This window comes from Manis pentadactyla, chromosome X, assembly GCF_030020395.1.
Source record: "Manis pentadactyla isolate mManPen7 chromosome X, mManPen7.hap1, whole genome shotgun sequence".
NCBI classification, from domain to species: domain Eukaryota; kingdom Metazoa; phylum Chordata; class Mammalia; order Pholidota; family Manidae; genus Manis; species Manis pentadactyla.
Genome location: NC_080038.1, coordinates 13,802,535 through 13,817,364, shown reverse-complemented (window position 1 = coordinate 13,817,364; position 14,830 = coordinate 13,802,535). Strand labels below are relative to the sequence as shown.

The 14,830-nt window shown below is 36.3% G+C and overlaps 1 protein-coding gene across 1 annotated transcript in view; it reads right to left on the bottom strand.

Moving 5' to 3' along the window:
- PPEF1 (protein phosphatase with EF-hand domain 1) overlaps positions 1–14,830 on the bottom strand; it is a 124,538-nt gene that overhangs the window by 83,572 nt on the left and 26,136 nt on the right. The window contains exon 8 of the mRNA XM_036912869.2: positions 13,676–13,823. Coding sequence (XP_036768764.2) covers positions 13,676–13,724 — 49 coding nt within the window. The 5' untranslated portion in view covers positions 13,725–13,823. The remainder of the gene's footprint in view (positions 1–13,675; positions 13,824–14,830) is intronic.

Here is a 14,830-nt window from a genome sequence, read left to right as displayed (position 1 = left end):
GAATAATTCTCTCTCTCCAGACTAACAACTTCTAATGCCTCCAAAGACTTCCTAATTATATATAATATTTCATTAAAATTTTCACAAACTACTGTGGACAAACAGGCTACCACCTCAGAACCCAAGAGCCAGGAGCGAGGAAAGCTGTGGGCACCAGGACCCACGGGGCTTGCTTGCTCCCTTAGAGTGCACACACTTGCCTCAAACACCGACTTCTCAGTGAGGCCTTTCCTGATCACCTTTTTAAAAATGGTACCCCTCCTCTCATTGACATCTCCCTCCTCATTTTCTTTCCACAGCACTTATCACCATCTGATACAGCGTACGTTTTACTCATTTGTTATTGTCTGTCTCCTTCCACTAGAATGTAATCTCCAAAAGGGCAGGGATTTGGGTCTGTAGAGTTAGTTGCTGTATCCCCTACGTCTGGAACAGTCCCTGGAACATAGTAGGTACTCAATAAATATTTGTTGAATGAATGAATGAGTGCTGCTTAGTTAAGACTTTGTCTTGTGTTTCTCTTCATGCTGACTGGTAGAGTTTTCTGTTTGTTTTTTTTTAATGCAAGTTAATTTGACAGATAGTTCTTTAAGAAACTTTATATTCAGAATGATAAGGCATTTAAAATCTCTGCTTTTGAGATTCTGCTGGCAGAGGCCTCCTGAGAAGGCACCAGGATGAGTAAATATTTAACATAACTTTCAGGGCCCTCACATACTGTCGGGAAGAGAGAAAGGCGCAAGTATGATAGAACTGATTAAAAGGAATTCAAATGAACTGAAAAGAGAATGAACCATCTAGTGGTAAAAGGCTTTAAACAAGGAGGGAAAGCATCTATCACCTCAGCTGTTCAAAGCATAATGAGAACGGGTATGGCTCCACTCTGGGACCACAGTTTTCATTGTTGCTATTGTTGTTTATACATATTCTAATATGCCATCTGCTAGAGTGTGTGGCTGTCCCAGTGAGACTCCCAACTTCACTGAAAAAAACAGCTCAAAGCACACGCCCAGAGGAAATGAGATGCTCACAAAGCCTGCTTCTGGGGCAGCAGGCAAGGCAAGGACCCTGCGAGGCTCACTCATCCACAAACTCAGGCATCCCTGCAAGGCAAGGGCTGAACACAGCATCCTTGTTCCTGGAAAGCATTTTCTTGAACAAGAGACATGTGAGAATAAAGCATGAGGCCCAGTCTCCAAACAATGACAGACATTTTAAACAAAACTATCACTTTCCCCAAATGACAAAAGAGCTCATAGCCTTTTTTGTTCCTGGAAACCTCTGGCTTCCCAGTCAGAGATAGGCAAGAATTGGAGGTCATTTCTTTGACTTTTTATTTACTCACATACTGACCCACTCATCAACCTATCCACGTGTGATAATAAAAATAAGTTCTCAGTTTGTAATCTAGAGACTTCCATTTGGGTCCTGACTCAACCAGGTGCCCACTGTGTAACCTCAGACAAATCACCTAACCTCTCTGGTCCTCAATGTCTCATGGGAACAATGAGAATTTGATTTATGTATTACTAAGATCCTTTCCAGTTATAAAATACTCTATTCCATCCCTGTATTTTTATAATGCCACACCTGCAGTCTACCTATTATTGCACATAGCAAAGCTGAAAATGACCATTCAAGGACAAAATAGGATGTGTAAATGTGAACACTTAAATCAGAAGCTTCTGGACAAAGAAGACAAATTCTAAAGGCTACTTTAAAAAACAAAACCTAAATTATCCCTGTAGAAAAATCAAAGTCAATTCACTAACATCCCTGGCTTTCCCATCAAGGAACTGTAGCCAAAGTTTGCTAGCAATTGGTCTAGGAACATTAAACATTTCACCTATTACTTTTCCTCCAAATTGCTTAAGGTAGGATCACTGGGTACAGTCTGTTAACTGGCTCAAGGGATCGCCAATAAAAGATGGGAAAGATGGACGGGGAAGAAAGTGAAGACAAGAGGAGGTGGGAGACAGCCACCTGAGAAGGGTCTAAGCCTAGAGGTTTCAATCACAATCAAGAGGTCAGAGAACGGGATAATAATCATAATGACTACAGAAGTGGAGATGGAGATGATCCAGGAGGCCACAGGCACCAGGGAGGGGAGTGAGCCGCTGAAGTAAGAGTGGAGGAAAGGCTGCCGCAGTTTAGGAGGTCAAGGAACTGAGACGCCAACATTCTTGGGTTCCCTGTGTGTACAGTGAAGATACCCAGGATAATGCCAGGACATGGCACACAGAGCCTGCAATGAACGAGGAAGTTGGTGGATGCAGACACAGGAAAGGGCTAACAAACAGCACCCCAAAGGGCATTAGGCTACAGCCAGCGCAAGCTTAGCAAACATATCTCAAGTAGTACAGGATTCGGATAGCTTTAACTTTTTATTTTGAAACATTTTCAAACCTATCAGAAAATGGTAAGAATAGTCCAGTTGTTAATATTTTGTTACATATGCATTCTCTTGCTCGTACACTCTCTCTATATCCATATACACACATTATCATCATTTCTTCAGTCTCTTTTATGCTAGAACAAGTCCTTAGCCCTTTGTCTTGAATGACATTGAAGTTTTTAAAAGTGTACAGGCCGATTATTTAAATATCCTTCAGTTTGGATCTATTTCCTGGTGATTAGATGGAGGTTATATAGTGTGGTAGGAGTAAGTGATGGGTCTTTTTCAAGTGTGCTACAGCAGGAGGCACATGATGTTTATTTGTCTCATTATTGGTGATGTAAACTTAGATCACTTGGTTAAGGTGTCGTCCACCTAAAATTCTCTACTATAGAGGTATTTTCTTTCTCTTTATAACTAATAAACAATTTGCACAAACACACTTTGGTACTGTGTATATTCAGATCTCTAACACACCCACTGATGATTTTTGCCTAAATCAATTATTTCTATGGTGGGTGCAAAAACAGCTATTTTCTAATTCATTTCTTCTACACTTATTAGGATTTGAATTTTTAAATGCCCCATTTAAAGCACTCTTATATTCAACAGGGTAATGGAACAATACAAATATTAAATGAAGCCATCTTATGGAAGTTTTCATGAGAATTATAATCCTTGGCTATACTATAATTCAGGAGAATATGAAGCTCTATCAATACAATACCAAAATAATAGACTAAATCAGGAAAATAGTTTATAGTAACTGTGACCTCTCTACCATGACTTTCTTTTTCAAACAATTATTTTCATGAAGATATCAATTTTTAAAAACTCTTACATTCTTAAATATGTAAGAAATTTAGCTATGTGAAAGCATTACCATAATCTTAAATTACTACAATATTTTCTAGAAGGAAATATGTTTTATTCAACAATCAATAATGACCTTTAATTCTTACTCAGGAAAAAAAATTAAATGTCTCGATATAGTATTCTGTTTTATGCCTCCCTTGTTATTAATTACTAATCTGAGTTATATTGCCACATTCATTCACCCAGTGAAGGTCAAATATGATCAGCATTAAATTTTTGTCTTTTGCAATTGCTAAAAAGATAAAGCAATGTGGAGCCATAATCGTGTAAGAAAAGTGTTCTGATTACAGGAAATAACTGACAGTTGGGGCTGAGGTATTGCCCTTTCTTACACTGAGTTGAAATGTGTCTCTCTGTAGCAGGATTTTCTAACAACTAACAGGATCTAATTATAAAGCTGGCCTCTTGGTGAATTGTGTAGTCAAAGCTGGAAGCTGGTAAAAAACATTTCAATAGGAAGTACTACCCATCCTTTCAGCAGTACTTTCTACCTTCTAAAGGCTCATGATTCTTTTTTTTTTTTTTTGGTATCATTAATATACAATTAAATGAGCAACATTGTGGTTACTAGATTCCCCCCATTATCAAGTCCCCACCACACACCCCATTACAGTCACTGTCCATCAGCGTAGTAAGATGCTATAGAGTCACTACTTGTCTTCTCTGTGCTACACTGTAAAGGCTCATGATTCTAGAGTGGATTTCTAAATAGTCCATGTCAAAGTCTTACCATACTTGAAATTTCTAAGGCAGGGATGGATTCATCACACAGTAAATAAAGGAACAGATGAAGATGAATTTAATTGGTGTAAAGAATAAAAAAGCTATTTGGTTTTTTCTTTGCCTATTTTGTGCAGGCAATATATGTGTTTGTAGTACCAATCCTATAATAAACCTCAAAGTCAACACATTATCATATCAAAAAGTGAATAATTAAGAACTGTTATTGAGAGGGATACTAATTTCAGATGAGGAAAATGGTCTCCTTTTACAAAGAAAAGTACTTATGCTTAAAATGATTCCCAACTGATGCTAACAAACCAGGGATTCGATTCATGGGGGGGTGAAATGAAGATTTGGCAGTTTTGACATACTGTTGATAATTAAAGCCATGGGAATAAAGTCACCCAAGGAAAACATTAGAGTGACAAAATAAGAGGGCCAAGAGGAACCCCAATATTTAAAAGTTGGGAGAAAGTGGAACCCTCATAAAGAGTTCAGAGACGTTAAGGGAAACCCAGGAGAGCGTGCTGCCACTGACGCCAAGGGCCGTGAGCGTTTTAAGACGGGAGAGTGAGAAGTGCCAAGAACTGCCAGGAAGTCAGGCAAAACAAGTGCTGACAATGCTCCAGGGGACTTCAAGGTCGTTCAAAAACTTGTCAGAACCATTCTCCCTGGGATTGGATAAAGGAGAAGGTGGGAGACAGGGGCGCAAGCTCTGAATGGGAGGAGAGAGAGGAGTGCACCCGGAGGGAACAGAGGGCAAGGGAAGGCTTTTCTTCCAAAGGGAAGGAAAAACAGTTACAAAGGGCAATGTTGTGCAACTGAGAAATTTCAAATATGAACTATACGTTAATACTATTACTCTATTACTGTTGATTTTTTTCCATGTGATACAGTATTGTAGTTATGTAAGAGAATATCCCTCTTTTTGGCACATTCATGCTGAATGAAGTACTGTATATACAGGTTAATATAATGTCTACAACTCACTTTCAAATGGAGAGGGAATGGAGAGAGGGAAGGAAGAGAGAATAGTAAAATATTAACAACTGGTGAATCTACGTAAATGGTATGTGGGTGTTCATGGTACTATTCTTTCATCTCTGTAGGTTTGCAATTTTTAGAAACAAGAAGCTGGGGGCAAAACAAAACACAATGGCATGAGAAAAAATACATATGTGCAAACCAAAAAAATAAATAAGGGAAAGAGAAGAAAGGGATTTGAGCATGTTAAAATGTTAATGAATTAACAGCTAGGGGAGTCAGCAGGAAAGGCAGAAGGGAGAAGTAGTGACCCCCTCCTCCCTACACACACCCGCAGCTATAGAGCAGATAGCCCTCCAGTGAGAAGAACTTTAACATGCATCTTATCTAATGTCTCCTTTCACTAAAGGAGCAGAATGAGGGAGGGCCCAACTCACAGGGATCTGTTACACCCCACAGTGCTTGCTAGTAAAGCCTGCTTGATGGCAATTATAAGGAGAATCTTCCAACAATAATAACAAGAATGGCAAGTCCCCTTTAAACTCTCAGAAAATTCTTTGGGAAACAACAAAGATAAAGGAAACAATGGCATTTATTGTTTTTCATGAAGGTCCCACATTTAAAAACACAGCATTGTAAAGGACTTAAAGTTGGGAGCAGAGGGTGGTGGGAGGGCAGTTGTGAATGACTTGATTGTTAGATTTTTAAACGAGATTAACTAGATGTTATTCCAAGAATTAAAGAAATATTTGCTTTGCTATTTAGTATTTTAAAAAATGTTTAAAGTAGTAGAGAACAAATACTTTTTAAAAGAACAATCTCCATTAGAGAAAATTCTCATTTCTCATAACTTAAAACATCAAACTTCAAAGCCCAAAACACTAGATAGCCTTTGTAGACATCTCAGCACTTAGGGAAAATGAATAAATGCATTTCTAAGTGGTCTCAAGAGAAAAAATACAAAAACTGTATCATTGTGTTCTCAAAGTGCTCTGTGGGAAAAGAAAAAAGGTAATAGATTATGAATTCAAAACCCATCGATATAAAATTTTAAGTGTAAAGTGAAGTTCAGGAGAATGAAATTGCAATGTTTGATCTCTGTTTTTTGGATAAATTCTAATTTTACAAGTCAGGGCAGCATATTAAAAGGAGCATGGACTTGGAATCTCTCAGGGCTGGTTCCAATTTAGGCTCAGCTACCAACTAGTGCATGACTTTGGGCATTTCTTTAATCTAAGTCTCAGTTTTCTCATCTAGAAAAGGAGACTAATGAAAGCTCCCTCCAAGATTTTGGCAAGAAATGTCAATAATGAGCCAGAGACGGGTAAGATTCCTCAAGGGAGGAACAACCTAAGACAGGCACAGTCGCAGGGGGGCCATCAGGTGAGAAACTGGGGATCAACAGAGGTGAGGCTTAGAACCTCACCCCCCCGTTCTGAGAGAAATCTTCTGCATACGTGGATGTTTTATTGCCCTTGTCTAGCTTGGATTAACACATAGTCTACAGGCACACACCTGATCATCTACATTTGCTCTCTTACAACACTAAACTATGTTTTCTACCTTTATCTTGTATCTACCTACCACTTCAGCATTTTATTAAAAATAATAATAATAAAGAGAGAAATGTGGTATCCACATATAAATCAAGTATAAAAATCAAATGAGTATTCATATTTGAACTGACTGTTTATAGTTCATAATGCATGAGCAAAACCAAAAGTTTCTGTGATGACTGCCCTTGTACTGTTCACCATGTAACTTATTCACTATGTAAGAATTTGTTCTCCATGTAAGAACTTGTTCGTTATGCTTCAGAAGATTGGAGACTGACGAAAATTAGGCTTGGGGTGGATTGATGATTGTGCATTGAGCATTGACTCCCCTATACAGAATTTTATTGTTAACAACCATTTGATCAATAAATATGAGATGCCCTCAAAAAAAAAAAAAAAAGAAATGTCAATAATGAATGTAGTAGGCCCTCAAAAAATGATAGCTATTATTATTCTCTTCCCTGTTGTATATCACAAAAGAAGCAAAATAACAATAACAATACAATATTGATGCTACTTCTCTATATGGGAGGTGGATAGCCCACAGGAAGGGGACAGTTTCAGTTTTATATGTAGGCTACGCTTTACCAAAAATGCCATGCTACTCCAGAGACCGAGTACCGTGGTGGGCTGGATGACCAAGGGTTGGGGGACCCTTTCACACCAGTCAGAGCATGAGAAACAGGAAGCAAGCTCTAGCCTTGGCTCCATCACTTACTAGCTATGTGTTCTTGAACACATCGCTTTGCCTCTCAAAGCCTCAGTTTCCTTTTCTGCAAATAGAGAACCCTTCACAGGTGGTGAAGATCAAATGCATGTAAAAAGGCCTGTCCAACTATAAAAGCACTATGCAAATAAAAGGTACTTTATGCAAGTAAATTTAATTAAAGCTAGTTTCCAAGGGCAGCACCATTGGGAGGCGCCATAAAAGGGTGTAAATGTTGACAACAAAACTCAGAACTCCTTGGGTTCAAATCCCAACTCTGGCAATTGTTAGTTATACAACCTTGACAAGTATTTAGCTCACTGAGCATGAGCTTTTCAGCTATACAAACAGAAATAAAGACAATTTACTCAGGTTTATTGCAGAAAAATAAAATATGTAAAATATTTTGAACACTCTCTAGAATACAGAGAGTAGTCTGGAAATAATAACCATTATTTTCTATCAAGAGCTTTCAAAACATGAATAGCCCTTGACACAGTCATTTCATGTCTAATCACCCAAATATGGGAATAATCTAAAATAAGAAAAAAAAGGAATTCTGCAGTGTTTTATATTAGTAAAAAAAAAAATCTGATATTAGAGAAATAATTATGGCCTATCCACTAAATGAAATACTTAGTAATAGCTAAAATATAACAACCTGAGAAATATTTAAATAACAATGTTAGAGTGGAAAAAGAGAGACTACAAAAAATTAATAATTAGCAAGATCAAAAATTTACACTATACCAAAAAAAATACTAGAAGGAAATTATCAGAATGTTAACAGTTGTAATCTCCAGGTAGTAGAATGATGAGTATTAATTATTTCCAACTGGTTTTCTATATTTCTCTATTTTTGAATGAGGAAAATTTTTTAGAGGTGTTAAGTAAACACCATTACGTCAGTTTTCAGCTGATTTATTATTATTAAATCATAATGAGCATAGATTGACATATTCAACAAGAAATAATGGAAGAACAAAAAGAATTGTAAGGGAATACTCTGAACAAGTATATGCTAAGAAGTCAAGTAACTTAGATGAAATGGACAAATTCCTAGGACAACACACACTGTTTAAATGACTCAAGAAGACACGTTAAGAAGAAATTGAAAATCTGAATAGGCCTATAGCAAGTAAAGAGTAGAATAAGTAATCAAAAAAACTACCCACAAAAAAAGGGCACATGCCCAGATAGCTTCCATGACAAATTCCAAACATTTAAAGAATTAATACCAGTTCTTCACAAACTCTTCTAAAAGATGGGAGAGGGAAGACTTTCAAACTCATTCTATGATGCTAGTATTTTTTTTTCATTCTAATTACAGCAACATTTTTTATTCATAAGAAGTTTTAGCTGAATCTCCAAATAATCTACATCTACCCAGAACATTTGGAAACAGGCAAGAATTCTTAGTATGTAAAGTAAATCTGGCCATATACTAATTGACTTCTTCTCTTGGTAGTATCTTTTTTTTGGATTTTGAGGTTTTATTTTTTCCCCTTTTTATCTTTTTATTTTATACATACAATTTTATATTGGTTTCAAGTATACAACATAGTGGTCCAACAATTACCCATACTACTAAATCCTCACCCCCAGTAGTGTGGTTAGTATCTGTCACCATAGGAAGATGTTACAGAATCACTGGCTATATTCTCCATGCTGTACTACCATCCCTGTGACCAACTTATATTATGACTGAGAATTTTTGTGCCCCTTTGTTCCCCTCACCTTCTCCACCCACCTACACCAATCCCGCCCCCATTGGAAACCACCAGTCTATGACACTCGTATTACCTTGATATCAAAACCAGACAGATATCACAGGAAAATAAAACTATCTTTTTGATATCCAACACCTCTTATGAATACAGATACAAAAGTCCTAAACAATACTGGCAAACTGAATCCAGCAACATATAAAAAGGATTATATACCATGACTAAGTGGAATTTATCCCAGGAATGCAAAATTGGTTCAACATCTGAAATTCAATTAGCAAATACTCTATTACACAATAAAGGACAAAAACTACATGATCATCTCAATATATGCAGATAAAACATTTTGATAAAATTAAACAACAATTCTCAATAAAAAACAATGGATAAACTAGGAATAGGAATGCACTTCCTCAACTTGATAAAGATCATCTACAAAAAAACTACAGCTAATTTACTTAAAGGTAAAAGACTGAATGCTTTCCCCTAAGATTGGGAACAAGACAAGGATGTCTACTCTCACATTTCTATTCAACAATATAGAGGTTCTAGTCAAGATAAGTAGGCAAGAAAATGAAATAAAAGATGTAGAAGAGAAAGGAAGAAGTAAAATTATCTCTCTTTGCAGATGATATGATTAGTAAATAGAAAATTCTAAGGAATCCACTAAAAACCTATTGGAGCTAATAAATGGGTTCAGTAAAGCCTTAGGATACAAGATAGATACACAAAAATAAATTGTTTTTCTACAATGAATAATCCAAAAATGAAATTAAGAAAACAACTGCATTTATAATAGTATAAAAAGAATAAAATACTTGGACTAAATTTAACAAAGAAAGTGTAAAACAGACTCTGAACACTACAAAACATTGTTGGAAGAAATTAAGGAAGACCTACATAAATGGAAAGACATCTGGGCTCATGAATCAGTTGATTTAACTGGTAAGATGGCAGTACTCCTCAAATTGATCTATAGATAATGCAGTACCCATCAACATTCCAGCTGGCTTCTTCTGAGAAACTGACAGATTGATCCTAAAATTCATATACAATGCAAGGGACCCAGAAAGCCAAAACAATTTTGAAAAAAGAGAAACAGAGTTGAAGGACTCACACTCCCAATTTCAAAACTTCCTACAAAAGCTACAATAATCAAGATGGTATGGTACTAACATAAGGATAGATACATAGATCAATGGAATAGAATTGAAAGTCCAGAATTAAACCCTCACATCTACAGTCATTTGATTTTTGACAACAGTGCCAAGATCATTCAATGGGGAAAGAATAGTCTTTTCAACAAATGGTGCTAGGACAACTGGACATCCATATGCAAAAAGTAAATTTGTACCCCTACCTCATATCATATATGAAAATTAACTCAAAATAGATGAAAAACGTAAATGTAAGAGCTAAAACTATAGAACTCTCAGAAGAAGACATAAGCCTAAATAATCTTGGATTTAGCAATCAATTCTTAGATATGATACCAAAAGCACAAGCAACCAAAGAAAAAATAAATTGGGTACCATCAAAATTAAAGGCCTTTGTGTATCAAAGGCCATCATTAAGAAAGCAAGAAGATAGCCCACTGAATGGGAGAAAATATTTGCAAGTCGTATATTTGATAAGTGAATTATAACTAGAATATATAAAGAACTCCTAAAACAAAATACTATGAAAATAAATAACTCAGTTAGAAATGGATAAATGAATAGACATTTCTCCAAAGAAGATCTACAAATGGCTAATAAACACCTGAAAAGATACTCCATATCATTTGTCATTAAAGAGTTGCAAATGAAAACCCTGAGATACTACTTCATACCCACTAGGATGCATATAATCAAAAGGGCAGACAACAACAAGTGCTGCTGAGGATGTGGAAAAATTGGAACCACCATACATGGCTGGTGGGAAGGTAGAATGGTGCAGCCACTTGGGAAAACAGTTTGGAAGTTTCTCAAAATGTTAAACATTGAGGTACCATATGACCCAGCAATTCTACTCCTAGGTATATACTCAAGAGAACTAAAACATGTGTTTACACAATAACTTGTACATGAATGTTCATAGTAGCAGCATTGTTTACAACAGTAAAAAAGTAGAAACAATCCTAACATCCATCAACTAATGAATGGAGGAACACTATGTGGCATATTCATACAATGGATTATTATTCAGCAATAAAAATGAATGAAGTTCTGATTCATGCTAAAACATGATGAACTTCAAAAACATTATGCTGAATGAAAGAAGTCAGACAAGAAAGACTCCATATTGTCTGATTATGTTTACATGAAATGTCCAGAACAGGCCAAATCTATAGAGACAGAAAGTAGATTAGTGATTGCCTCGGGCTGGGGAAGTGGGGGTAAGGGGAATGACTGCTCACAGTTTTCAGGGATAGGATGATGAAAATGTTCTAAAATTGATCGCAGTGATGACTGTATAGCTCTGTGAATACACTAAAAATCATTGAGTTATAGACTTTAAATTGGTGAATTGTGTGGTATGTAAATTGTATCTCAATAAAGCTGCTATTTTTAAAAAGTGATCCAGTTGGGAAAACAGTTTGGAAGTTTCTCAAAATGTTAAACATTGAGCTACCATATGACCCAGCAATTCTTCTCCTAGGTATATACTCAAGAGAACTAAAACATGTGTTTACACAATAACTTGTACATGAATGTTCATAGTAGCAGCATTGTTTACAACAGTAAAACATTAAACATAGAATTTTCTCCAAAGAAGATCTACAAATGGCTAATAAACACCTGAAAAGATACTCCATATCACTTGTCATTAAAGAGTTGCAAATGAAAACCCTGAGATACTACTTCATACCCACTAGGATGCATATAATCAAAAGCGCATTTCCTCAAAACGTTAAACATAGAATTACCATATAACCCTGCAATTTCACTCCTAGCTACGTACCCAAAAGAGTTGAAAACGGGGTCTCAAGCAAGTATACATACACTCATGTCCAAAACATCACTATTCACAGCAGCCAAAAAGGTAGAAACAACCCAAATGTCCATCAACAAATGAATGGATAAACAAAATGTGTTATATACATACATGGAATATTATTCAACCTTTAAAAGGAATTAAGTACTGATAGATGCTCCAACATGGATGAACCTCAAAAACATTATGCTAAGTGAAAGAAGCCTAACACAAAAGATCACACTGTGTATAATTCCACTGACGTGGCATGTCCAGAATGGGTAAATTCGTAGAGACAAAATACAGATTGGCGGTTCCTATGGGCTGGGGGGAAAGGGAAATAGGGAGAAGTTGTTTAACAGATAAGGGGCTTTACTTTGGAGTGATGGAAATGCTTTGGAACTAGATAAAAGTGGGGGTTACATAACTCCGTAAATGCACCAAAAGCCACTGAATGGTTCCCTTTAAAATGTTTCATTCTTTGTTATATGAATTTCACCTCAAAAAATTATTTAAAAGAAAAAGCAAGCCCAAAATCTAAGGTAATGTTTCCATTTACATGATGCAACATTTTAAAAGTCGAAAAGTATTTCAAAAAGAGAGAGTTTATTTTACAGGTTGGGCTTGGCCTTTTTTTAAAAAACCTAAGAAATTTGGCTAAATTTGAAGTACTTTGGGTAATCCCAGGTATACAAAGATCATTACTCTTTTATAATAAATTTCTACCATAGAGTTAGTTTATATGGAAATTTGAAAGATTTATTTCATGATGTGCTTATAGATCTGAAAGCGTCGGTGCATCTCCCATGTCCCTACTGTCAAGGATTAGCTTGCTAATTTAGCAGCCAAGTCAAATGGGAGGGAGAACAGCATTTCATTCCCAAAGGAAAACATCCTGCACTAATTAGTATCGAGCACTCTGCAACCTAAACTCTCCATTATTAAGCCTGAGTAAACTTCCAAAATCAAGATGTGGAATAGAAATTGGGAAAATTATCTGTAACCTAGATAACAAAGGAATGGAGCTTAAGAGCAAATCATTCACATAATCGTCCCAGCTTGTTTTTATTTTAATTTGCTTGTGGAAACTACGTCCTTTAAACACACAAGTATCAGCTAGATTCTAGTAGCTCTGAGAAGGAACCTCAGTACAAAATAAAGAAAATATTTAAACCTCTAATTTATATGGGGTGGTTGAGGGCATGTCATCTATTTAGCAACAAAACACTTTGGGGAAGTAGATGATCTGGTGTTTCCCAAATTCTACCTACAATATTCTAAAAACATGAGGCGAATCGTATGAAGTTCTGTGTTGAATAGCTATTAAAAATAGTCTGATCATTGAGTTATAAAATCTAATAAAAGTTCAATGATGCTACTAAATGTCACATAGGTGTGGATATAGTTATTTATAAGTGTATTGAATAAACAGACATAAATTTATAGAGGCTTTCTTGTTCCCTGCCACTGAGTTCTAAATTAAGATTTTATATTGGTACATTTTCAACTGAAATCAAATCAAACACAAAATATCTCCTAGATAATGCTTTATGGTACATTATAAATTCAAAGCCACATCTTCCTAAAGGAAGTTTCCCATACTATCCCAATATTTAACCTTCAGTTCAAGAAATGATGCCTCGTGCAAAATCACCCAGGGCAGCTGGAGAAGCAGGTGAGTAAAAGAGAAAGGGGGAGAGACTGAATCTGGCTCACTCTCCCCTTTTCATTCATGCACGCTCCTGGCATTCACCTGTCTCAGATTTCTTGTCTTTCAATGAAGATGAAGCACTACAGCCCATGTCTTAGAAATTTCTCACGTAATGGATTCAACATCTCATTCCAAAAGTGTGCGAAGAGCCTCCCTTTATGCTGTGAAGAGCCACTCCTCAGCTGATCCGCTTCAGTCATAGATTTGATGAGGAAGACATGAGGCAGGGAGAGAGGGAAGCACTGTTAACAACAAGGTATCTAAGGGCTGCTCAGCAGGATTCATTTTATGCTTCTCAACTGCTATTCACCATGTGATGTGGAAAGTGATCAGACATAATCTAACGCTGGTTTATTTTCCAAAACACAGCAGCAGCAACCAAGCAGCTATAGATTGCTTTTCTGCTACACATAAATTATATTTTCCTGGAGTCTAGGTCAGATCAAGGTCTGTATAAAATAAAGCATTAAAGACGAAATGATAAATGGAAGTGTAAAAGCGAACAATTTTCTAGTTGAAATATAGGGAATGGAATATGAAGGCTCTGACGTAATTTAACTATTTTGGTTTTAAGCTCAAAATAATCAAATCTATTTGAGCTTTTTGAATACACAGATTGGAGGCAAAAACAACATATTTAAACAACTATGCCAAAATTCAAATCAAAATGAGTTCCTTGACAATATTCCTCAGAGTCAGTTGGGGTGCTAGTTTTTAAAAAACGAGGCTCAAGAACTCCCCCAGACTAAGAATCCCACATCAGAATCTGTGGGAGTGCCCTTTTTAAACAAGCTCTCCAGGGGTTACCAAGCCTCCTCCAAGTCTACCCATACACTCACAAGCGGAAACTGCTCAATTGCATCCTCCACAATCACTCCATGGGAGTGTTTCACAGAATTCTTTTCTGTAGTATCCCACCTCATGGCTTTCTTGGGTGATGTTTCCTTTGTTTTGTGATGCTCCAAACCAACCTGATCTAATTTATTTGCATTTCTTGATAGGAACAAAGTCAGAGAACAACCGACTTGGGACCCTACCAGGCATGTCTATTTTACCGTTAGGACTATAGTAAGAGCTTCAAAATTTTGACTCAACTAAAGAAAGGGGAAAATTAAATGAGCAAAATATTTGAATTACAGAAATGTTTTTAAAACAATAATAACCTTAATAAACAGAAATTCTGATCAGAGCTTGTCC